At 39.0% G+C, this 25,677-nt stretch overlaps 1 protein-coding gene across 4 annotated transcripts in view; it reads left to right on the top strand.

Moving 5' to 3' along the window:
* The window catches only part of LOC121519818 (rho GTPase-activating protein 42), a 154,282-nt gene that overhangs the window by 26,171 nt on the left and 102,434 nt on the right, over nt 1–25,677 (top strand). For all 4 annotated transcript variants that reach the window (XM_041802841.1, XM_041802824.1, XM_041802833.1 and 1 more), the window contains exon 2: nt 17,827–17,922. In XM_041802841.1, coding sequence (XP_041658775.1) covers nt 17,827–17,922 — 96 coding nt within the window. The remainder of the gene's footprint in view (nt 1–17,826; nt 17,923–25,677) is intronic.

Genomic DNA, 25,677 nt, shown 5'->3' with positions numbered 1-25,677 from the left:
TGAAGCTGAATGCTTTATTGTGCACATAGTTGCTTTTTAATGGAGCGCAGTTATGCAGCAACTCGAGGTTTTAAAAGCCTTTCTGCACTAATTTACGTTAAAGCACTTCATTAAAACCCCTAAGAATAATCAGAGGAGTGAAAGCACAACAAGGATCCAGTCTGGTAATTAGAGTTGTGATGAGCATGTCAGTCACATAACACAGAGGGCTGGAATAGCAGTTCAGGTTTTAACGTGTCTCAGCATGTGCCACACAACAACACATTGTTGAAATAGTTTCTCTGTATGTTTTATAAACTTGTTAAGGTTTCCTTTCTGTAAGGAGGGGACAAATTATAGAAGAAATTACCACATACACTTTGTTTCTCTGTCCCTGCAGGTTTATTTTGGGCTTTATTCCAGCTTTTCATTCGTGTGATTGGTCTCTCTTGGTGGTGTGATGGTTGAGACTATTTATATTATTCATGCTGTTGCTTTAGCATTTTTGCCTTTGCAATTATCTCCTTTGGTGGCATTTTCTCACACATTACACTGATACATGTAGCAATTAAAGACAAGTGCTAAAAATCACCTTTGAATTTGAAATTTATATCACAGCAGTTGTGCACTCTTTGTGTTGGCAGAAAAACAGCACAGGTAAATGGAGAGAAACATGAAAAGTAGTACTCATAGGGATTGACACTGTTAGAGTGACTTAACCCTCACACCAATTTTTTAAAATGAAAATCTGTATATGTGGATTTAGTGGTACAGTGATCAGTTATAGGTTGTTTCCACTGAGCAGTCTGGTTCAGTTTGGTAGAGAGCGGTCTGGCTACAGGGGTCTCACAGAGCATTGAGATTTTTTTTGTAATTAAACTTAGATCATTTAGATTAGATTAGATTAGATTAGATCATTTTAGAAGTAGTTGCACAAACAGTGACTCTTTTTGCTTCATTAGCTTTAGCTAAAGCTAACATAGCTAACATAGTGTGGTCTTGAGTACAACACTACCTCAGACATCTGTTCCACACTTGGTGGCTTTTAATCCAGCTCAACCAACACTCAGTCACCAGTTTGGTTATTAGCAAGCTTCTCCGATCCAAGTACACATGAGTCCCAAGTCTGGTTTGTTTTGGTCAGTGTGAATGCAAATGAACTGCGCCTGGGCACCAGGCCTTGGCCCACTTTGGGAGGCGGTCTCAGGTCCAAGTGGACCCTGGCACGGTTCAGATGAGATGTGAATGCAATTGTTCCCCGGGTCAGAGAGTAACATCAGCTGTACATTTGCGTTACTACATAAGCCAGTGTAGTTAGGTTAGCTTTAGCAATGTGAGCTTTCATAAAAGTAGGTGGCTTTAGCTATGCAGTGTGTGAGTGCCATTATTCATAGCTACGTTAGCTTCAGCAAATGTAGCTTAAGCTGACTAAGCTATGCAGATAATGTAGCTTTCATAGCTGCTTTGTGAGCCTAAATTAAGCTCTGTTGGCTACATGGCTACATTAAAAAGCTAACATAGCTAAGGTTTTTGACTTTGAACTTTTGGTATCCTAACTGTTACCTTAACCCTTACCCCAACCCTAAACAGAAGTTAATCCGATTTTGTTTCTAAAGTTTTAGCGTGTATTTCCGTTCCGAGATAAATGGTGTCTCAGGTGAACAGTCGTGAGGCTGGTCATCAGAAGTTAGCGGGCCACAGCCATATTGTCTTCATTTGGTACGGTACATGTTTATTTGCGTTTCTATCATCAAAAGATGGAAAGTGTCCAAAATAACTGGCCCCTATCATCCCACTTTTTTGGCACCCTTATGTAGGGGTGCCAAGCTTACCCATCTGTCCCAAAAGAGAGCTACAGACAATAGAGGGTATTCACTGACGTCTTTTTCAGCATGTGAAAACTGGCAAAAAAACAGACTCGTATCTGCTTAGGAGGGATATTTGGACTCAACTGAGATCCGTCAGGTCAGGTATGGGAGCATATGCTGGTTCCGGTTCCCAGCTGCCCACGACTCACGCAGCCACGCCCACCCTCTGGACTAGCCCACTGGGTCCTGGGCACCCAGTATGTGGTGACCTGAATTAGGGCCAGGAAAGCGCGCCAGGTACCAGTAAAAGCGTTACTGCCATTCCCAACCCTACTCTCCTGAGCACGTCAGCATTTAACACACAATCTTTCCAATGATCCCCAAAGATGCGCCAAACAAAGTTGTAACAAAGTCCAGTCAGCAAATCTGGCCATCAGTCAACATCCAGGCCTCACAAGATTATAGTAAGACCAGGATGAACAAAACTCGCAAGACTCTGACTTTCGTTTGAATGCTCAGATACCATGAACGCCACACTGTCTTACTCAGCAAACATATCACCCAGTCTGTGGTTGATCTCAGCCTTGCAGTCAGCAGACTGTTAGATGATGCTTTAAACGTAGACAAACTGCTCTACACTGATTCGATGACAGCATCCAAGATGTCCCCAAATTCCTGGGGTGACTGTGTGTTTTGTGAAGAGGGCAGGATGGGAGGTGAGAGGTTACCTAGAGAAATAACAGAAAGGGCATGGCACAGGCCTGGAGGATGGCCATCAAGAGGCCAGATCAGAACAGAACCAAGGTTAATCGGGTTAATTTACAATGGCTACTTTATTTAATCTATAATAAATATCAGAGACTTCACAATGTTTGCTTTTCCCCCTACAAAGCCATGTTTATCAGATACCACAGGGCTTTATGTAGAGCTATAAAACATAATTCATTTTCCTTAGATGCCTTAGAGGCCTTATTTCTTTTAAGGTAAAAGGAAGAAGAATGAAGTAGTTTCTAAATACAAGATTATGAACTTATGAGGGTGAAAAGCGGTTAAAAAGTGGCACCAACTCTCCCTTTGTCTGGTTTGATTTGTTATGTATTCCAGAATGTTGTGAGCATTGAAGCAGCTGCTTGCAATACAAAATGAATCGAGTGGACTTTCAGTTGTGTTAAATCTCATACAGTGTATGACAGTGGTAGCTGCATGCACATGCAGTAATAATGGCCTGTATCTCAGTACTTTATACTGGTAAACTGGTTGCATTGGTATAAAAGATGCAGCCAGCTTTTTAGATTAACATTTATGTAGCCTGTTAACAGTGTGTGTTTCCACTAGATTTTAAAGTGATCAGTTACAAAAGATTTGCTACACAAAAGAAATGCTACACAAACTTGAGAACTGCTAATTTGTTCATTTCATAACCACAAAATTGTGCAAATCTGAGTGGCAGTCATCAAACCCATGCATGTCCTAAATGAACATTTCTTGAAGTCAGCATGCACCTGTGCTGTGCATCCAAACTGCAGACTTTCCTGCAGTGTTGTCTGTGTTTTGTCAGAGCTTGTCAGCAGATGGAATTAGGTAGTACGTGGTTGCCCTGGAGACGAGATAAAGGTTGTACCCGGGGGGCTTTGCTGTGTGGAAACTGACAGCCATAGTCCTCTCTCACACATCAAGAACACCGGGCACTGACTCGGGTTGCTGCTCCATCCAGTCGTGTCTTTCTTGGCTGGGTGGTCAGAGCTCCACTCTCTGATTAAAACCTGCTCAGGAGGACAGTCCACCATGACTATCGGTCACTCTGTTGCTTCTTTTTAAAGCCTTGCTGTGTGAGCAACCATTACTGCAGGTCAAAAACACTGTTAGAAATATAATAAATAGCCTAAGATGACATTTTTTCTGTGGATAATAAAAAAAGACGGCGCTATTTTAAGATGCAGGTATAAATGGTGTATAAATGCGCTCTTTCTTCTTATTTCAGAGATACGCTTCATGTAGTAAATAGCTTCTTCAGATTTAGACCTTATCAAAGTTACACTTCTTTCCTTTTATTACTCCCCTGAATGGCATGGCTCGTTTTTACCTCACACATTTGCAGCATCCTCATGCTTCTGTCAGAGGAGGTGTAGGGGAGTGAGATGAAATATCAGGGGAACCATGAGGTCTCCACTCCCTGCACACCTGAGGAAGTGTTCATCCTTCTTTCTGTCATGATTTTTACTCTCTTCCTTTCTTTAAGTGTGGAAAGTAATCTGCTGTAGCTGTGCTGCACTGATATCGGCTGTAAAGCCTTATTTTTATCATTGAAATGTGGACATTACGTGACAAACAGGCTCATACACATGCATGGGTACTGAATTACTCTGACTACTTTAAATGATTTACCCTTCGCTGAAAATCCAGCCTAGGTAACCACATCGGTGCCATTTTTACTAATTAATAAGCTGATAAAGTAAAGCTTAATACAACCTATTTGTATGCAAAATACAACAGAAAGCCTGGAGGATGAAACAGCCTCATAGCAGAGGGTTTCTGCCTACATTGTTTTCACTAAAACTTTTGATTGTACAACATGGATTATTCTGCACTGTTTATGCCTTTACTGCTTGCCTCAGGTTAAAATTTTTCAGCTGTTCATTTATCTTCCTTTATGCTCTTTTCTCTTTCCATTTATCGTTGTTACTCGCTCATGTGATCTCTTTAAGAAAGGTGGTTTTTTTGAGCGATTTTATTTCTGCAGCCGTGCGCACTAAAGAGCACCGGGCTGAGTCATTTCTGGTGATTCCAAGAGTTAGTAAATAATGCATGGGAAATAAACACAAATTTCCTGTTTAAGTTCTTTTTTGATTATTGCTCTGATTAAAGCATAATAAATTTATTCTTGCCAATGGTAATATTAAAGTTGCAGTGTGTCTTATCATTAAAGTCATCTGTGTCTTTTAGCTCTGCTAGATTTTGTTCTGCCTAAATATACAGTGCTGCTACTGCAATAGCATCCTTTATGGCACATCATCGTTAATAAACTTCTGTGTATTCAGAATTCTGCAGCACGTCTCCATAACTACACATGCGTCCATGGTCTCATCACTCCTGTCCTGTAAAATCTCTACTGGCTACCCGTTCTACTGCATCCAATTCAAAATCCTGCATTTCACTCATAAAGCCCTCAAACACCGAGTCCCCTGCTACCTCACTGACCTCCTCCATCGTCACGCTCCCTCCCAAAGCCTTCTTCCAATAAAACCACCCCTCCTCCATCAGAACAGAGCGTCAAACCTGGGGGGACAGAGCCTTCTTCATGGCTGCCCCCTCCCCCTGGAGCAAACATCCCATTGTGGGGATTGGAATCATTAAGTTTTATTGATATTGATGCCCTTAAAGATACTTCATATTGATCAGAATCCTTATCAGTACTCTATTGATACTTTTCAATGTATTGCTTGGTGGAAAGACAAAATGACAATCCACTTTAGCAGAAGTGGTATAAGCAGATTAAAGCTTGAGTTAGACAGTTGTTTTAGTTTAGTTTCATTAACAATGCCGGTGTAATTTGACCTTATGTTGCAAGAAGTGATTTATGTTTTTGCACCTAGGATATGACCAAATGATGTTACATCTAGCAGTATCGATAAGCTTAAACATAATTGGTTTTCAGGTTTGGAAAAATGCAGAGCCAGTTTCTTACTGAACCAGATTTCAGTCTCCTAGTCCTGGTGTATTTGTGCTATTTGCACAGTTTTTGGGAGATTGCTTTCAATTTTTGACCTTTGAAAACAAGAAATATCCTAGTATTGGGTGGCTTGTCTTGCTTCTAGTTTTTGTTGCGGTGGTATCAAAACAGGTGCTGACAGCGATGAAGCTAAGTGTTAATTCATGCAGGACAAAGAAGTCATACGCCCCACCATGATTATGTTCTGATGGCCAGCTGATCCCAATTATTACCTCCCAGGCCTCAGAGCCAATCACAGCTCATTCGCTCAACATAGTCATCCATTTACTAATCTGTACTTCATCAGTGCTGAGGCACCTTCTGCTGCTGCTGGCAAAGCTTCACCTCCTCCACCCCAGCCTCCTCTTTTATAGCAAAAAGCTTGTTGCGCCCTCATATTCAGATTCATGCTACTATGCATCAATTGCTTCTGAACTATTCAGTAAACATCGTCATAAATGCATCTATCCATATGGAGGTTTCTAGCTATGCAGTCCCTGGAAAGTTAAAGCCTGCTGCTTGATTTACCCAGGGAGCATCGTTTGAGCAGCACCTTCTCCACCAAGTGAAACTGTATAACCATTTTGGAATAAATGTATGACAGAGTTCCTTACTGAATTATATTTTAATAGAATCATAAGTAAGTGTAAAATCCTGGTATTTGCATGATTTTACATTCTGTTTTATATATATATGTATGTATAAATATTAACATTTTACAAGTATCCGCCCTTTTAATTGGTGTTAATCTGCAAAATATTTGAAGGCTGTGAATCTTGATGAACAGCACTATCCTTCATATGCTTTTTTAGTGTGTACCCTGGATTTTAAAAGCCATAAGAGACAATAAATGTTTGCGTTTGAGGTTGCCTGGCCCCTCTGAATGTCAGCACTGAAAGATCGTCGTTTATTGATGGCACAGAAAGCACATCCAGACAGCTGCAGCCAGGTATTGATCTGAAATCAGCAGCTTTAGAGTCAAAGCAGAAATGATAGGGGCTCATCGCTGGCACAATATGTCTCCACTCAGCTGCACTCAGCAACATTTACAAGTGGGCAGACAGACTCTTTCAAGGTAGAGTAGATGGCCTCAAGAGCCTTTCAGTCTTTGGTCTCATTTAGTCAAAGTCTGGTTATTCTACTCCTTCTCAGACCTACAAAGCACAACAGTACAATACAACAATGGTATGTAAAAAAAAAGGATACTCACTGACAATTATCACTTGATTCTCTGCTATCAGGCTTCCCAAACAATTGATGTTCCTGTGGTGATGAGAGTATTGATTTTTGTGGGCTTTTAATGCCGGTTGGATAAACTATTGTTGTCACTGTGAGAGCTGTATGTGTTTCAACACAAAATCCATTGTGGGCCAGCAGACCTTACATCGATGGGCAGAGCTTTAACAAACACTGAAAAATGTGAAACACTGTAATTTTAGAACTTACTGTCAGCTTTCCTGTTATTATTGTAAATAAGAAAAATCAATTAAAAAGGTTTTGTTTCTTTTGAATCCGTAATGTTGGCGTCACTGTTGAAAATATTAGTACTGATTATTTTATTCAACTTTAAACTTTTCTTTTTACTGTTGCTGCAGTAAACACTGTTACGTATGGGAATTGGACTGTCAAAATATATAATCACAAGATACTTTGATTCTTCAGTTCCAAAACAACCTTCATCACTTTAATGGCTGATATTAAAAAATGACTTACGCTGCATTTCTGTTTCATTGGGGAGGAATAAATCAACTTAATGTTGCAGAAAAACCTCCTTTACATTGTCTATATCGCACTAATATGTTAATGTTTTGTAAACAAAGCTTTGCCATTGCAATTTAGACTGTATGTAGGAGCTTGCTGACAGATTTTGGTCATTAATATCAATGTATTGTTTAATTTTGGTTGCCTGGGACATCCATTTTTTTTTCAATTACATATCAGTAAAGTACAATGGTGGGTCAAGAAGAAGGGCTGGGGTGGTTTCTGTAGTATTATGAATCAAAGACATCTTATGAGCAAGGGATGAACATAGAGTCAAATTGCCTTGACCTTTGACCCATGATCTCCAAAGTTTTATCAGCTCAGGCTTGAGTCAAAGGGGACATTAGTACAAAGTTTGAATGAATTCCCTCAAAGTGTTATTAAGATATCACATTCACAATCAAGAGTTGAACATGCAGTCAATTTATTTTGACCTTTGACCCATCACAACCAAATTTAAAGCAATCAAGCCCTGAGTCAGAGTGGACATGTGTGCAAAGTTTGAAGATAATGCTTTAGTGTAAAGAAACTGCAGGATCACCAACAAGGGATGAACATGAAACCTTTACTTTGGATCCATGGCACTTAAACCAGTTTATCCTTGAGTCAGAGTTGACATCTTAGTTTGAAGAAGGTCATTTGAACAGTAGTTTTTTTTTTTTTTTCAAGGCACTTCATGTAAAACACCAGGGTGTGAGGAACAAACTGTATAAGAAGCATAACTGAATATTATGTGCAGCTAGAAGTCGTCCAACAGTTCCTAGGAAGCTTTATATCTGAAATGTTGGAGTTCTGATTCAAACTTGTAAACAACAGCCTCAACCTCCATACGTTATATACAGTAATTAATGAGCTTCCTGTCACAATAAAACCAATTTTATGAGCATTATTCTTTATGAGCGTGTTGGTTCTTTGTTCTTAGAAATAAAGACAGCACTGTTGTGTGAGAAGAAAGAAGCAGGGAAGCAATTAGTGAGTCATTGTCAACAATGGATATGAGAAAAATGTCTGCATGTCCAACTGTGTGGGCTGACAACTAAAATGTCACAGTATTTTAATATCTCCATCCACTCTTGCCTTTAATTGTGAATTCAGCAGAATTATGAAATGTTAAAAGCCTCCATTATGTGCTGAAGCTTTATCGCGCTCTCAAAAGTACTTGTAAACATAGGTTGGTGTCACCTCAGCTACAATATACTCACACAGCAGACCCACACGCTCACCTTTATGTAGCTGAAGTAGCAAACAAATTGAAATCAGATGCATGATTTTAAAAAGAGACCGAATTACAAGTGAGTCATGCACATGGTTTTCTAGTTGTAGATTAGTATGCAGCTCTGAAAAAATCTTTCTTTCCCAAGTGTAGGATTTCATTGTAAAGATCAGCTCACTGAAAGGCCTGGTTTTTTTATCAAGGGTGTGTTTGGTGTTTGTTTTGGGTGTCTTGGTAGCTCTGTATTATTAAAGTTTATCAGATGAGATCCAGATTATATTGTATTTTTGAAATAAGTGTTTTTTTTGTCTTGTCTGTAATTGTAGTTATTAAATCTCACCCATCATCTTATCTCTAAACTGAAGCCATGAAAGCAGATCATTGTAATAGTCTTTTAAAAGATCACTCTGATAATGTTTATTTTTAAAAAGTAAAGTTTTCTAAAGTATAAATTTTAAAAGCAGCTTTACTGCATTTAAACATTTATGTCATCAAAATGAAACTTGGCATTAGTTCATGCAGGACATAGTAGTCATACGCCCAGGCGTGATCAGCTGACGGCTAGCTGATCCCAATTATTGCCTCCCAGCCCCCACAGCAAATCACAGCTCTTTCTCTCAACACAGCGGTGTATTTAAATATAACATACTTCCCATTAATCCCTGCTTGCATTAATGCTGATGCACCACACTGCTGACAAAACTTAACCTCCTCCACCCCAGCCTCCTCCTTTAAAGCATAAAGCTTGTAGCATCCTCATATTGAGATTCATGCCACTATAGATTAATTGCTTTTGAACTAATTTTATTGATTAATGTACTGAATATTCAAAATAAAAGTGTATTACTGTGTAAAACATAAAAATGTAGAAAGATGAATATATAAAAGTGAAAACAAAACTCTTCAGATAAGTTAAATAAACAATTATTTAACAAAACATGGCATATCTAGGGACTATTGTAGCAGGACGTAAAAAAGGTGAAGTTAATTGACAGAAAGAGAAAGCTGCTGCTGAAAGCACTACATTTCCTGATGTGGGCGTTCATAGTAAAATCACTCAAGGAAACAATGACTAAGGAATTTTATTGTAAAAGATTTGTCACAAGAACCATATTAGTTATTGATTTAATCAAGCTTCAACAGCAGCCACTGTGTTTACAGTCAGCCTCAGTGCCGCTCTTTACAGCGGCATCTCTGACCTCAGTTCTTTGAATCATCATAGACTTAAAACAAACAAGTCATGGGTTAAAACACACCTTTAAAAAGTAGTTTAAGCAATTATAATACTCTCTTATAGCTCTTATAAAAGCAAGACAGGTCAACAGAGTTTGACTGCTTCATGTAGTTGTTAATAACTAAGAGAGGAGAGAACACACCTTTACCTCATTACTGTGCTTCACTTCAATCACACAAACAGTCGGCATTTGGGTTTCTATCTGACTGCTCTTTAGTGTCTGAAAGCCATCCTATGCCAACAAGTAGTAACTAACAAGTTTGGAACATTACCTATCTCAGCTAGCATACCAAAGGGCTGTTCTCATATATAGACAGTAGCAACAGACTATATTCACCATGGCAACAGCTGAATCCCCATACCCATCCTCTACATGCAAACAGTTGGCAAACAACAGGCTCTATACACTAGCAGAGTCAAATATGTGCAGAGATCTGGTAATATTGTTAGTCACCATGGTTCTGTGGCATTGCCACCCTCTTAACCAGGGGTGTAGCACAGGGGGGAAAAGGGTACTGATTACCCAGGCCACAGTAGGGTGGCGCCCCTTAAGAGCCTGCAATGAAAGTGTGTTTATATCTACTTTTTCTTAGTAATTAGTGTCATTATTGAATCAGAAGTGACAAAATGAATGGGTCAGCAGACTGAAGTTTGCATCAAATAGAGTAAAATAAATACTGGTTGGCCCCAACTCCTCCCTTAAAAATGTCCAAATGGTATAGTCCAACGCTGCGAGATAATGCAAGTAAATTCAATTTAACCATAGTAAAAATATTGCTCCTAAAATGGGGAAATTATGGTTCGAAAATAAATTAAAATGCATATGTATTTGTAAAAAAAATGATGCAACATTTGTTGCTTGGCTAGTCAGTTGGGGGGCCTGTGTAATATTCTTTCTGGGGGCCCAAAATCTAGGGATGGGAATCACTGGTGGCCCCCACGATATAATATTATCACGATACTTGGGTCACAATTCAATATTATTGCGATTTTAAACATTTTGCAATACAGTGTGTATTGCAATGCCATATATTGTGATATATTGTGATCTATGCAGTTTTTCAACTTTTTAGCTGATTTAGCATTAGTCTTGCCCTCATGTTTGTTGTGTTTCCACAGTATTTTATTTTCATGTAGCACTTCTTGCAAACCTCATATGTCTTGTCCATCTAATTAGCACCCTGCTTGCATTCCAAATGTCCTTCCCCTGGTGCTGCCATGTTTGTTGTACTGACTTTCTCCTGCTCTACGACCGTCACTTCTGCCGACCTCACTGGACATTTGTCCAAACAAGTGATTTTATTTTTTCATTATCATAAACTTCAGTTCATATTAGCAATTCATTTGAAAAAAATCGATACTTGGTGGACGATACAATATGATACATCACCAGACAAAATATCACGATACTATGCTCTATCGATTTTTTCCCCCACCCCTACCAAAACCCTTAGCTACGCCCCTGCTCTTAACAAATGAAAATTATCTGTGATTGGTAGTTGTAACAGGGGGCCCTCAGTGGGCGCCACTAACGTCAAAGCATGCTCCAAAATCTCAGGTACTACCCTGAGTAACCTGACTGATGTGTCCAAACTCAGAACTCTTCAAAAGAATGAGTCAATCCTGGATGAACTGAACATTTCAATGAGTTCTCACTGCTCACGCCTCGTCTCAAATTTGTCCTCTTGAATGACAAACAGACTGAACAGTTCTTTTGTCCTGGCTGCCTTTTATTTGTGATAATTATGGACTGCAATTGTTTATCTGTCAGGTGTATTTTGCATTTTATTGTATTTATTTTCGTATTTTGTTCAATGGTTTGTGTAGTTCTGTGTCTTTGGAAGAAAATTGCCTCACCTCAGGGAATAATAGAGATATCCTTGTTCCTTAGACTGAATAGATAATGTATGTTCCTTTGAAGTTTTGAATAAACATAAGTCTTTTGGAGAATATTCACTGCAAGATTTTAAAAATACCATTCATTCACAAGTATGGGCACAATGATCCATTAAATCCTGATGGAAAAACTGAAAAAAAACTGCTGTTTCGTTCTATTTTTAAGGCTTATAATCCGAATGAAAAGGTGGGAGCAGATTGTTACGAGATATCACACATCCAGGATGCTCTGTGTTTAAGTTGTTTTTCTATTTTCTGTGCACAATAAGTGAAGTCAGAGGTTTTCTGTTCAACCACCAAGGTCCAGGAAGCAAAATAAAGATCTTTTTCTTTTACAGTAGGAGGTGAGAAGATCATAAAGCTCCTCTACTTCCTGAAAGGACATGCAGCACCTTGGCTGACTCATCACTACAAACACTGAGTAATACTTTTTGAACAATTCTGGCTTATTGCTGGTATGTCAAAGGTGGAACAGTGTATTCATCAAAACTTAATGAGACAAATCCTCTGGGTGAAAGCAGGGGTTGAGCTTTGTCACGCTAAATAAATTCAACATGTACTTTTGGATTCTTTTCCTGACTTTGGATCACATTTGGATCAAACAGCGGTGATTAAGCACTGATTTGTTCTTGACTGATAAATTTTAGCCTTGTTATGTATACACACAGTACGTCTACATGCACAGTAAAGTTGATCTGCAGTTACAGCTTGATTAGAATGATTAACTTGTCTGTTGTCCTTGTCCTAATATACATGCACTACAGGCGAATCGATTTATTGACAGAAGCATCACTGCCTCCATGAATAGATTGGGATATAACCTGCCACCTACTTATGATGGACATTTGTCCTGTTGACTATGCTAAGAAAAAGTAAACTGGTTGAGTGCTGAATGGTGAAAACATGGACAAAATTTACACCTGTGCATTTTTGATACACTTTATGCTTTATGCCTATGCCTAGCTTATGGTGTCGACAAAGTTGAGGACAGTGTGACTTCTGCTACTATTAGCATTTATGCTGTTTGACTTGAGGCTAAAACCTCAGCAGTAAGATGGAGTAGCATGTGCTGAACTACTAGTTAGAGTAAATCAATCTCCAACTACATGATCTAGGTGTGCTGTTGGGCTGAAGCGCTTTGGAAAAATATTGAATTGCAAATTAATCTGACTTATTCTGCAGTTTGGATAAGATTAGTTCTGTTAAGAGTTACATCATTATTCTGTTTTTAATTGGAAATCATATTTTTTCTGTCAGGAACACTCTGGTCATGCATTTCACCATTTAATTGCAAAATGGTTATACAGTTTTACATGGCAGAGAAGGCTCTGCTCAGAAGATGCTGCATGGGTTAGTCAAGCAGCATGCTTTGTTTTTCCATGGAGGACATGGCTAGAAACCCCCATTTAATTAGATACATTTACGACAACGCATACTGCATATAATTAAATTAGTTCAAAGGCAATTAATCCATAGTTGCATGAGTCTGAATATGAGGGTGCTACAAGCTTTTTGCTATAAAGGAGGAGGCTGGGGTGGAGGAGGTCAAGTTTTTCCAGCAGCAGCAGCAGCAGCGTGGTGCATCAGCACTGATGAAGCAGGGATTAGTGAGAAGTACCTCATATTTAAATACACCGCTGTGTTGAGAGAAAAAGCTGTGATTGGCTGTGGGAGCTGGGAGGCGATAATTGGGATCAGTTGGCTGTCAGCTGATCAGACCTGGGCGTATGACTACTGTGTCCTGCATGAACTAATTCTGAGCTTCATTAATCAATTATTGAAAGAGTAAGCATGATTGATGAGTGTGTTTTTTGCAGTTTTTACCCCTCAATTGGACCCATACTGGCCTATACTTTCTAAGCATGCTCCGTAGCTCGCCAAGCTTTGACCCCCAAAACAAAAAGCAGCAGAAAGCTGGAAGGTAACAAGATAAAGGTGTCAACATGGGGAATGCTAAAGTGAGAAGATAATGTACACTGCTGTAACACTGTCCATGTTTATATATTTTGACACACAACTAGTTTATCACTTGCTAACTTGTTCGTCGATTGTTTGGTCTTTTGATCAATTATGTAGTTAATGTTGATAACTCCACTTTCCATCAGTCATCATTATCTGCTCTTATTTACTCTGATTGTGTAAATCCTGCTTCTATTGTGTTTCCACTTGGGCTGGTACTTTATGTAAACATGAGTGCCCTCTGCTGGTGTCACTGCCAGCTTGTTTGTTGAGTCCTGAGTCTTGTAGCCAGTCTGCACCATGTTGCCCCATGGTAAGTTGGTTTGTTGTAAGCTCTGTTAAAATCCTTGACTTCAACCAGTCAGATTTCCATGGTAAAAGTATTTTATCCATGTTAGTGAGAATCTCTGAAATCATCATCAAAATTTCTGCTTCAATATTGATTTGTTTTCGAGTCATTTAGACTCATTAAGTTGTTATGCTTTGCTTGCTAAAATCTCAGCTACAGTATTGATCTGTGTGGTGAGGCATGTTAACCAACAGTTCATACTTGTTTCTACGTTTCAGCAGTTTTGGAGCTCATTACTACAAGAGTAGCTGTGAGAGACTTTATATGCTTCTGCTTTTATCAGAATGAATCGTGGGCTGGAGCCAAAAGTCTAACTTAACGCCTGGTTTGTCTTACAATGCAAGAGAGAGTTCACAACTTCTAAGAAAATCTGTAGTAATAAAAATAATTGTCAAATGTGAACATTTTTCCTGACTCCATCAATGAGTGTTTGAAGAAAAAGAGGACTCACTCTTCCTCAGTATTAAAGCTGAAACGACAAAAAGCTACAATATTTCATCCTTGGAGGTTGTCAAATGTCACTGGGAAAAAAAGCAGAAAAGAAACCTATCTGACTAAATGCCTTGTATTCAATAAACATCATACATTTATAGCTCTTGATGTGAGAGTTTCCAAAAGTGGAATATTAGAAAGGATTTAAATTTTTCATGTGCACTTCATCATTTCTGACACAAAGGTTAGGCAGCTGGGCTTAATTCTTCTGGACAGATCTGGGTATGATGATGAATGGACGAGTGATGGTGTAAATACTGTGGATCCTGCAGCCATCACAGAGCTGGTATTGTGTAAATGTCAGTGGGCATAGAGTTGGACAGTCAGCAATAGAGCTGTCACAATACCAGAATTCCAACTTGAACATGATGCTAGTAAAAATAAATTGATATAAATACCTGTTTCAATACCATGGCAACAGATAATGGAAATCCAACGTGGCCAATGTTGAAATTTTTTCATTCAGTTATAAAACGCTGTAAGCAAACTCCTACAAGCTGTCTTAACTACAAAAAGTAGGCAGCAACAATTTGGTACCCAGAACATTTGCATGAATTTGTACAATTTATACAGTGTGTCAGCAATTATAAGATTGATTGTTTCTTCTCCCGTGCACCTGTCTTATGATAAAAAAAGGATCTTTTTTTTCAAAGCTTTGGTACTTTTTGATAAAATCACTTATGAGACGTTAGGTGTTTAATGAATTGGTGGCAGATACACCTGGCTGCAGATGTTTTTCATGATTGATTTCAGATTGTGGGCAATTTTACAGATATATTCAGCTCAGAATTATGTGGACAGTGGTGCAATTTCTTTTCTGTCATTTGGTTCTTTTTAACACCGCTGGGATCTGAAATGAAACGCTCAAGAAATTACTGAAGTGTAGACTTTCAGTTGGGTTTCACAAAAATACAATATGGCATTTCTCATTTGGGAATTACAGTGATTTTATTCAGAACAGATCCATTATCAGGAGTTCAGAAGTGTTCGGACAAACTATCATTATTATCAATGTTCAAGCAATTTTGATACATGGCTGAAAATTGTTTGCAATCAGTGACTGCCTGAAGTCTGGAGCCTATGCACATTACTAAAACCTGAGTCTTCACCCTTAGAAGATAGCGCCTTTTATTTGAGCACACCTTTTTTACATGCGAGCAAAAGCATTGGAACACATGTGTTTTGTTGCCCAGGTGTGTCCTATCAAATTAACTATTCCAAGAATAAATAGCAATGAATCTCTACACTCAGTTTCAAATTTGGGTTTTGCCTGTGCAGACTGCATTTACAGTCTGAGGTGTATCCAATGAAAAAAAACAGAGAGCTGTCTAAGGGTGAATAACAAGCAACTATGAAGCTGAGAGAAAATGGAAAATCCATCAGAGTCATTGCACAAACATTGACCATAGCCAATACAACTTTTGGGAATGTCCTGAGGAAGCAAGAAACCACTGGCACACTAAGTAACAGACGTCAAACAGATAGACCAAGGAAACAGCAGCAGCTGATGACAAAAACAATGTGAGAGCTGTAAAGAAAGACCCTAAAACAACTGTTAGTGACATCAGCAAGGACCCCCAGAGCGCTGGAATGAAGGTATCACCATCTTCTGTCCGTGACATCAGCATCAACCTCCAGAGGTCAGGAGTGAAGGTATCACCATCTACTGTTAGTGACATCAGCAACATCTTCCATAGAGCAGGAGTGAAGGGATCACCATCTACTGTTAGGGACATCAGCAACATCTTCCATAGAGCAGGAGTGAAGGTATCACCATCTACTGTTAGTGACATCAGCAACATCCTCCATAGAGCAGGAGTGAAGGTATCACCATTTACTGTTAGTGACATCAGCAACATCCTCCATGGAGCAGGAGTGAAGGTATCACCATCTACTGTTAGTGACATCAGCAGCATCCTCCATAGAGCAGGAGTGATGGTATCACCATCTACTGTTAGTGACATCAGCAACATCCTCCATAGAGCAGGAGTGAAGGTATCACCATCTACTGTTAGTGACATCAGCAACATCCTCCATAGAGCAGGAGTGATGGTATAACTATCTACTGTCGACAGAAGACGTCATGAAAAAAAAAAAAAAACAGAGGCTACACCAGAAGATGCAAACCGCTAGAGGAATAGGAAGGCCAGGATGGAGTTTGCCTAAAAGTACCAATACAAGCCTCAAAAATTTTGGAACAAGGTTTTGTGGATGGATGAAACAAAGATGAACCTTTATCAAAGAAGAGGAAAGGCTGAAGTTTTGAGAAAGAAATTATCTGCTTATGATCCCAAACAAGCTTATCTGTGAAACGCAGTGGAGGTAATGTAATGGCTTCGGCTTGCATGGCTTCTAGGCTTACTAATTTACATTGATGATGTCACACATGATGGCAGTAGCAAAATTAACTCAGAAGTCTACAGAAACATTTTGTCTGATAATTTTTAAAGATGCAACCAAAGTGATCAGGGGATCCTTCATCATGCAGCAAGATAAAGACCCAAAATAACGGAGGAGTTCATCCGAGCAAGAAGTGGATGGTTTTAGACTGTCTGAGTCAATTTCCAGACTTAAAGCCAATAAAGCATGCATTTTACCCGCTAAAGAGTAGACTGAACGGCGTAACCTCCCAAAACAAACAGCTAAGAGAGGCTGCAGTGAAAGCCTGGAATAGCATCACAGAAGAAGAATAGAAAAGTTTGGTGATGTCAGTGGGTCACAGGCTTGATGCAGTTATTGCAGCTAAAGTTTTATTTACTTGAATCTATTTTAAGTCTATCTGTTACGATGCTCACCTAAGAAATGTGTTGTTCCGTTACAAATAATGCTATCTTCTTAGATGTGTTTCAGATCCAGATGTAAATACCTGGAAATAAAAGCTGAAATGTTGATCTCTTGTCTCATATTCATCTTTTGATGTCTAACCCAAATGTCTTCAGTCTACTGCAAAAATAAAGGAACTGGCCTCTCTGTTCCAAAACCTTTAGAGGAGAGTGTATGTTGTCAGGCTGCACTTGCACCCTTTCTTTGCTGCAGTTGCTATAAAAATGAAAAATATAAAGATCTGCCAAAATGATGTGTAATAGTATAGTTAAAGGCTGGTCAGTCCATATATGGAGAACATATGTGTACATGTTGGATGCTGCTTACCTGTGATGTAATCTTTCGCCTTTGTTTTTTACCATCTCTGCTGCCAACTTGTCAATAATCAGAAGATGATGCAAAGGCTATCCTGACATGCTGGTGCAGTCATATAGATTCTAATTCCATTTATCATCTACCCAAAATAATCTTTAAACGGCACAGAGAGGTTTCACATGCTCCTTCTGTCTCCTGCTCATGTATAGATTTTTATCCATGTGTCTTTAGTGTTTGATTCATCCCTGTGATGTTTTATTCTGATGCTCAAACCCTTTATTTTTCCAGATCTCTCTGCAGCTGTGCAGAAGTTTTCCCAGTCCCTGCAGGAGTTCCAGTTTGAGTGCATAGGTGATGCGGAGACAGATGATGAGGTGAACATCGGTAAGTCCAGTTTGGCCAAGCCCATGAGGGCAGATCCCTCTCCCTTTGCAGTCTTTCATCTTCCTTCCTCTCTGCTCTGCCCAATTAATCACTCTGTCCCCCACTCAGAACCTTTTCTGACATTTCCATAAGGGTCCTCCTGGGTGATACTTAAATACAATTGGCTGGCATACTTAAACGTATCATGAGAGCTAATATCCTCCGGCTGAGGGGAAGTGCTTAAACTGTGATATTATTGTGTTTGAGGAATTTAACATCAGCTAAAAAGAAAAGTGAATGGCTATCATTATCACTGGGAACTCTTTTCAGACAGAAATTAGCCTTACCCTGCAGATTCTGTGAATGGGATTCGGCTTTGAGTATGGATCTTAAACTTGTCTGCATTGCATGTATAATTAATGCTATTGATTTGCTTATGATGCTTCCCCTGTATCTTTTCAAGCCTATAAGAGATCAAAGGGACTAATTGTGATCAGTGTCAGAGATTAATGGAGGTGCGAACCTCCTAGCCTCCAACAGGAATATGAAAGCAGCTGTGCAGAGGGCCTTTCTGCCTCTAATGGGCAGGACTCCCAGTCTGGCCTCTTCTTTTTCCTTTTTTTTTCTCCCTGCTCATTATCCTCAGCTTGAGTCCTTCGCTCCATGGAGCTGCAGACTGCTGAATTACTGTCCATCTGTGAGGGCTAGACTGGATATCGACCTCCTCTACATGAGGCTGTAATGTTCATCTGAATGCGTAATGAATAGTCATTCTTCGCTTTTTTTCTGCTGAAGCTGCGGCGGCTGTGTGATAGGCAGGATGCTGGAGACCAATTATGCTTATTGGCAAAATCTACACCCAAATCCAAGCCTCATTAGAATCAAACCACTTTAATTTGAGGCAGCGCACCCCTTCTCTGGACTTCAATCAACAGCAGTGTTTGTACAATGGATATTTAAGCTGCCCACCTGTTATGTAGCTGGACACGCTTCATATTTACAGTGCAAACCACTGGGCTGATAGAAGCCAACGCCATGGCTGTGCTTCAATGACACAGCCGTTTGTTTGGAAGCTTTTCATTTACTCTGTAATACAGACGGTGTTTAATTCATTTGGGAGGCACTGAATGAAGTAAAGTTGTCCCATTCACAGGATGTAGAATGAGTCTGGCACATTTTAGGATGCAATTTTTAGGCTTTTTATGCCTTTTTTGGAGAAACAGGATGGTGGATAAAATCAGAAAGTGGTGATGGAGACAGTGTGGAATAACATGCAAGAAAGGAGCCACAGGTTAGATTTATACGTCGGCTGTCTGTTGCAAGGACTGCTGCCAGGCTATTCAACTAGAGGCTAGGCTAGGTCAGGCCCCTGAGGTAAATTTTAGTGAGACTAAAATACTTAAAAAGTGATCCGCACAAGATTTTTGATAAAATAATGTATAATGTATATTCTATTTGTATGATTATGTGTCACATTAATTTCCCAGTTTATTTGTCCCACTTCACGGTGTCACAAGATATTCCCGTTTATCTTTTCCTTTCATCCCTGTCTAACATGTGCGCTACTCTCCACTCTGATGGCTCAACATGCACATTTGGTCTTGCAGGTAAAGCCGGGCGTACACTGTGCAACTTTTAGCTGACACTTCCGGCTTGATCATTCGTCATTTGCCGTGGAACACACTTTGTCTGGCCATGGCCCGAACAGCTGCTCCTGACAAAGCCTGACAGAAGGAATTTCTTTTTGATGTACCTATCTTCACTTTAATAGAGAATATAAGCAGGTAGGAAATAGGCCTACCTGCAGACCTCCAGCTGAATTTTTGTTATGATTTAGCTGCTAGTTGTGTTTGCTGGTGGTTTTGTTTATGTGTAAGACACAGAGATAATACAAATTTGTTGCTGCTTGTAGACATTTGAAGTGTTATAAACGAGACAACAGATCTGACTTCAACCTCTGTCTGTGGTATTTTTTTTAAAGAAAACTTCACTGACTTTAGTTCCAGTCCGTCCCAACTTCACTCATACAGAGCAAGCACTCAGGTTGTGGCCGACCATCCCACCACCTGAGCACATACATCAAGACTGATGGTTGTGCGTTGTAAATGACTAAACATGACTGTTATAGGGTTGGATGAAAACTGCACAGTGTAAGCTTGGCTTTAGCCAGTAAGCCCTGACAAAAATGGTGCTTTCTTAAAAAAAAAAAAAAAAAAAAGTAGATACAGAGAGCAGACCCTTCAACAGCAAAAGGATAAAGACATATGTGTCCATTGACACTACTTTTTTTCACATGGCTCTGATATTTGCTGCAAGAAGATTTTATGGTTGACCTCATGTTCCAAACAAACATGTCGCAGGCTAGTATCAAACAAGACACAGCAAAATCAACTTCACTAGCAGCACACAGTCACCCATTATAACCTTCACATTAGGCTGTCGGGGTGAAGGTTGAGGGTTCAATCCCTAGCTCCTGCAGTCACATGACAATGTGTCCCCAGTTGGGATTCGTTGATACTGATGGCCAATTCTCCATAGCAACCTCTGCCATCAGTGTGTGAATGTGAAGTGACTGGCATGAAAGGGTATGAATGGATAGGTGTAAAAGTGATTTGAGTTGTTATGTAGAAGTTAAGTAGTTAGAAAAGTGTTATTCAAGCTCAGGTCCATTTAACATTCAAGACACAAGGCTTTTAATCTTCTAGTTAATACAAGTACAAGACACATGTTTTGATATCAAGGTTATAAAAATGTGTCCTAGGGAATCTTTGTATTGTTTGTAATGATTATAAATGACAAGCAAACTCCTGCACATAGTCTTAATTGGACAAATCATTATAGACAATTTGGCACCAAATGTGTCTTCGCATTTGAGACAGTTTGCAGGTCTTGCATGCAGTTTTTGATTGATATTCCTCTACTTAGAGCCTCTTTTACCCTAAAATTTCACGAACTCCAGGACAACATCCCAAACGCACCATGCACTTAGGTCAAATTTCCACTTTTCTACTCAAATTTTGGAATTACACAGCAATCTGTCTCTGTCTTGTGTGATAAGTGCCGCTCCATTCTGTACCACTCAAGATATGCGGAGCCTGAGGTGAAAAATGTCAGCCCAGTCTTAGGAGTCCAGAAGAATGCTTCCCAGTGCATTTTTTTACTTATCAGGCAGTTAAATGCACTGTTTTCAAACAGTTTTAAGTACAAATTTGGATTTAAAATGCCCTCAAACATCAATTTGAATAAAATGATAGACAGTTTCACCAGGGGGAAAACATCCCCTAAACCAACATATTTGTATTTTTAATTGTATTGTGTTTAAAGTGTCCTCATCAGTCTAACATTATAAACAACATGCTGAAGATAAATCATTTACACTTCTTGGGTTGCAGATTGTCTCATGTTAATTTTATGTGATGACGTTTGCGAGTTAGTTCTGTCAGTAATCACAACCACAATGATTCACACCTGACATGCATCTTAATCAAATCACATGACTCACATCCTCCTAAATTAGTGGTCTATTTAAGCTGCAAGATCTCCAGTCTCTTCCTCTGCTCTGCAATTGCCTGCTCTGCCCTGGATCAGCACCGTGCTCCCACTTTCAACCCACCTCCACCCCAGCATCCACCTTTTGCTGCCAACTGACAGTTTAAACTGTTATCTTATCACTCTTCATATTCTGTATGTAAAAATCTGCAAGGAGTGATTAAGTCAGAGTCTGATGCTAAGCATGTTATGTTGCTGTAATGAATGCTTACACAACCTACAATGTGAAATTATTGGCAGAAGTATGTTTCGTAAGGTTTCGTAAGTGGGAATTTTATGGAAAAAGAAATAGAATCAAAGCTATTCACTTAAAGAAAAGAACATGAAAAAGCAAAATCTGGACTTCCAGATAGAGGTTTTTTTACAAGGATGCAGAAAGTGTCAAACATTTAATATAGTGGTAACATAATTTTATACTGCAGTATCTGTGTGAGCTCTTAAAAGTTTAAAAATACTCTATTTGGGCACAAGAATTAAGTTTTCAGGTTGCATGGTCCATTTGCTATCATCATCTATTTCTTTATGCATTAATTGATTATAACAATCAACATGCTTTTTACCAACCTGAGAGATAATGGGCTTTAGAGAAAACATTTAGGCTTTCACCCCAGGCTCTGCCTGTGGCCCTGAGTGTATTTTCAGCAGAGCACGTCAGTACACGCCAAGCAGTTTGACCCAAACAGCATCTCTCTCCACTACATCAGCATTACCTCATAACCTGTGGCATAAGCTACAGTTTGTCAGGGGTCAGAGGGTCACAGAGGTAATGCGATGCCATGAACGAGAGAAGTTAATGTTTAAGTGGTACACCACTCACAGCACACATTCTTTCTTGAAAACGTAAACCATCTCACATCTTAAGGTAGGCTCAAGAAATCAACAGAGTAATCTCACATTGCTCACAGTGCTGCTGTTTGTAAATGAATGGATAAGGGCATGTGTAGTCAGCTGGAATTTACAGGTTATGGTAGTTGTGGAAGATAAAAAGGTGAAACAGTCGTAAGAAGCTTCAGTACTGTTTGATGCTATCAGTTATTTAGGCACCAATCATATCATTAAAATAAACATGTGAAACTTAAAAGTAAGTTTTAACATTTTGACAACCTTATTTAGATTTTTCTCTCTGCATTATCTAGCCAGAAAACAGTGGATTGCTGCCTCCGGGTGGGGAGTGACAGCGTCTGCTGCCATAGAGCGATCTCTGGCTTAGAACCATGCAGCAGAACACCGGCACCTCTTTAGACCACTTTACTCCTCTCTAGTCTCAGCCCAAAGACACAGAGCTCTTCTTTTACACTCCTCATGCCTTTGAGGGTAAAAATATATCATAAAATGTGTTTTTTAAATTGTTTGAAGTACAAAAGGCTGTGCAATAGCATATGATTGCATTGCAACCAATGTTTTCTAATGTACTGCCACACTCTCAGGGCCTGTTTCCACCACATGGAGGTGTGGTCCCTCTTTTGAGTGAGGAGTGATGATTTTTAATTTTTTGCACCAACAACACACATTATATTCCCCTATAAATGAGCTATGTGTCGTGTGCAAAGCCTGATAGAGTTTAGCGATTCAACATCCTGCTGGATGTGGATTATGTCCTCACTCTGAGCTCTGTACTGCTGTGTTTACTCACTATCTCAGAGAGAAAAGGCCATTATTTCTGCCATAGAAAAAAAATGAAACCGTCTGTTCAATCAATCTAGTCATCAATGAAACCGAGCTCTCTGAGTGACATGGCTGGACCCTTTGTGAAGGCCATCCTCCATCTTGATGCAGTATTGGTATAGCTCACTTTGATGCTCCTAACTTCCCACATATAACATCAGGATCCTGTATGTGCTGCCAGACAGGTTCAGCTGACCTTTATTGATTTTACTCTATGACTTCCTGCAGTGACATTCACATTCCAGGCCGGTTATCTAGGAATCAATGGGGGCAAAAGATTGATGCGGCTATAGAAATTTAAATTTTTAGAAAAGTTACGTGGCCTTCTCTCAGAAGGTCAATCCTTCAGTCCCTCAGAGCTGTGCTGAGCTTTCTTGAGTGGAACATGTCAGATAAAGGTCTCCATCTGGAAAGTTTAAATTCAAGCAGAAAGACAGCATTTAAGGTTATCGAAATATAACATTATTATCATACTGTAGATAGGGCTGGTCAGCCTGTCAGATTTTTTCTACAAGTACAATAAAGGGTAAAACAGTCTAATGTATATTGATACAGTTTGTTTTAGTTTAAACTCATTGCTGTCAGGTTAAATGCTCTAACCTCTAGATAAGATTATGAATCACTACAGTAATATATCATTTTAGACTCAGTCCCAGAGCTCTCATGCTAACAAATATGCACATCTGTTGCACAGCGTCAATCAACTGCATTTCTGAGTTCTGTATGCTAAGTTCTGCATGCTTGATATTAAAAGAAACATTTCTCCCTAGAAGACTAACAGCCCCAGAAATATGTGGCCAAAATATTTCAGTTGCCCCTGTGTTGAGGTGCTGCTGCAGCTCAGAGACCTCTCTTATACAGCCCTCTCCCATACAGACCTCACGCCTGCGTCTGCTGGGGCTGATTTATCGTTTGAAACAAAATAGTGTTCAGATTATTTTCATTCTGCTTTAGATTTAATTTAGAACACTGAACTTTGCCAGACATAAATCACACAGAATAAAAATGTGATGAAGGCCTGACATAAGCTAAGCTAAGCTAAGCTAAGCTAAGCTAAGATAAGATAAGATAAGATAGGATAAGACACACCATTGGGGGGAATTTGTTTTTTTGTCACAACTCAACAGGACAAAGTAACCAACAGTATAACAAACAGTAAGAAAAAATATGCCTGCAATACTTAAAATTCAAGATAACAAAACTAACAACAATAAAACTCAAATTATTATTCACGTTACGTAACATTATGTTACACTACGTTACGATACGATACGATACGTTATAATATAATAAGATAAGATATGATACAATATGATATGATTTATTGTTTCCTTAGGAGAAATTTGTCTTGGACTCCAAGAGCTGCACAGATGAAGCTGCCAGGTAATAACATTAAAGTAATAAATTAGAACAATAGCAAAAATTAGAGAGGTTGTCCAGTGATGAATATCACCTTCTCTATCATCCTTCTCTCACCATCTTCCTACACAGATGTGTATGAACAGAAAACATATCATCATAACACTGAATGTGAATGATTGTGCTTTAAATCATTTTTTATAGTATGAAAATAATGCTTGAAGCACATGGTATAATTTATTTTTCAGTTATGCCAGCCTTAATAAATAAGTAATTGATTTTTGTTATAATTAACAGAAATATATATTCCCCATGCATGGGAACTGGTGTTCTAAGTGGGTAACGCAGACTTGAATCCATTCCCCTCTCTCACTGATTTCAAACACTGTCCACTATCCTGTCCTATAATAAAGGTTTAATGCCTAAAAATAAATCTTAAAAAATAAGTAGGACTTCCTGACATACTGATGCATAATAACCACCAAAATATTTCCAGTTATACATAAACCATCCTTTTACCCATCTAGTCATATTTACTTCAAACAATAACATATTTAAAGTTTGTTTTGATATTAAAGTCATTATATTCTTCTTAGATTTATTGTTTAAGCACCAAAAAAGAAAATGAATCTGAAATTTCCCCTTAAAATGCTAATAAACACATTTTGCTGCACATCTTTTTGTGTCATTCCTAGTTTATTTTCTCTTTAAATACACTATTATATATTATTAAATCTATTATTAAAAAAACAATGTGGATGAGCTTCAGAATAATCTTTGTTTTTGTGATTTCTTCACAAAAAATGGAGATATACGTCCTATATCAATATTCAGCTAAAATATAGAGACGTGTTTTGTTTTTTTTTTTGTCCAGCCCTGATTCAGGTTAATGAAAATGTACCTTTAATGTCTCCCAGTAACTTCCTGTAAGCTCATCTTCTGTCCTCATCCACCCTTGAGGTAGTAAATTTGATTTTATTCAGTGATTCATCAGCTCTATTGCCTTTCCTCCATTTACCAGTGAATGATATGCAAGCTGTAACCTCACTTTGACTCCCATTTCCTTTCTTTGGAGTCTAATCTTGTCCCATCAACGGCTCCAGCTGTGCCCTTTACCCCCTGAGAGGTTTGTGCTGTTGATAAAGGAGATGGTGGCGTTAATAGGAGGCCAGCCTGCCTGCAGGATCACTGGCACAAAATCAT

Source organism: Cheilinus undulatus, linkage group 2 (genome assembly GCF_018320785.1).
Source record: "Cheilinus undulatus linkage group 2, ASM1832078v1, whole genome shotgun sequence".
Classification (NCBI taxonomy): domain Eukaryota; kingdom Metazoa; phylum Chordata; class Actinopteri; order Labriformes; family Labridae; genus Cheilinus; species Cheilinus undulatus.
The sequence above is the reverse complement of the archived record's forward strand: the minus strand, read 5'-3'. Positions and strand labels throughout refer to the sequence as shown.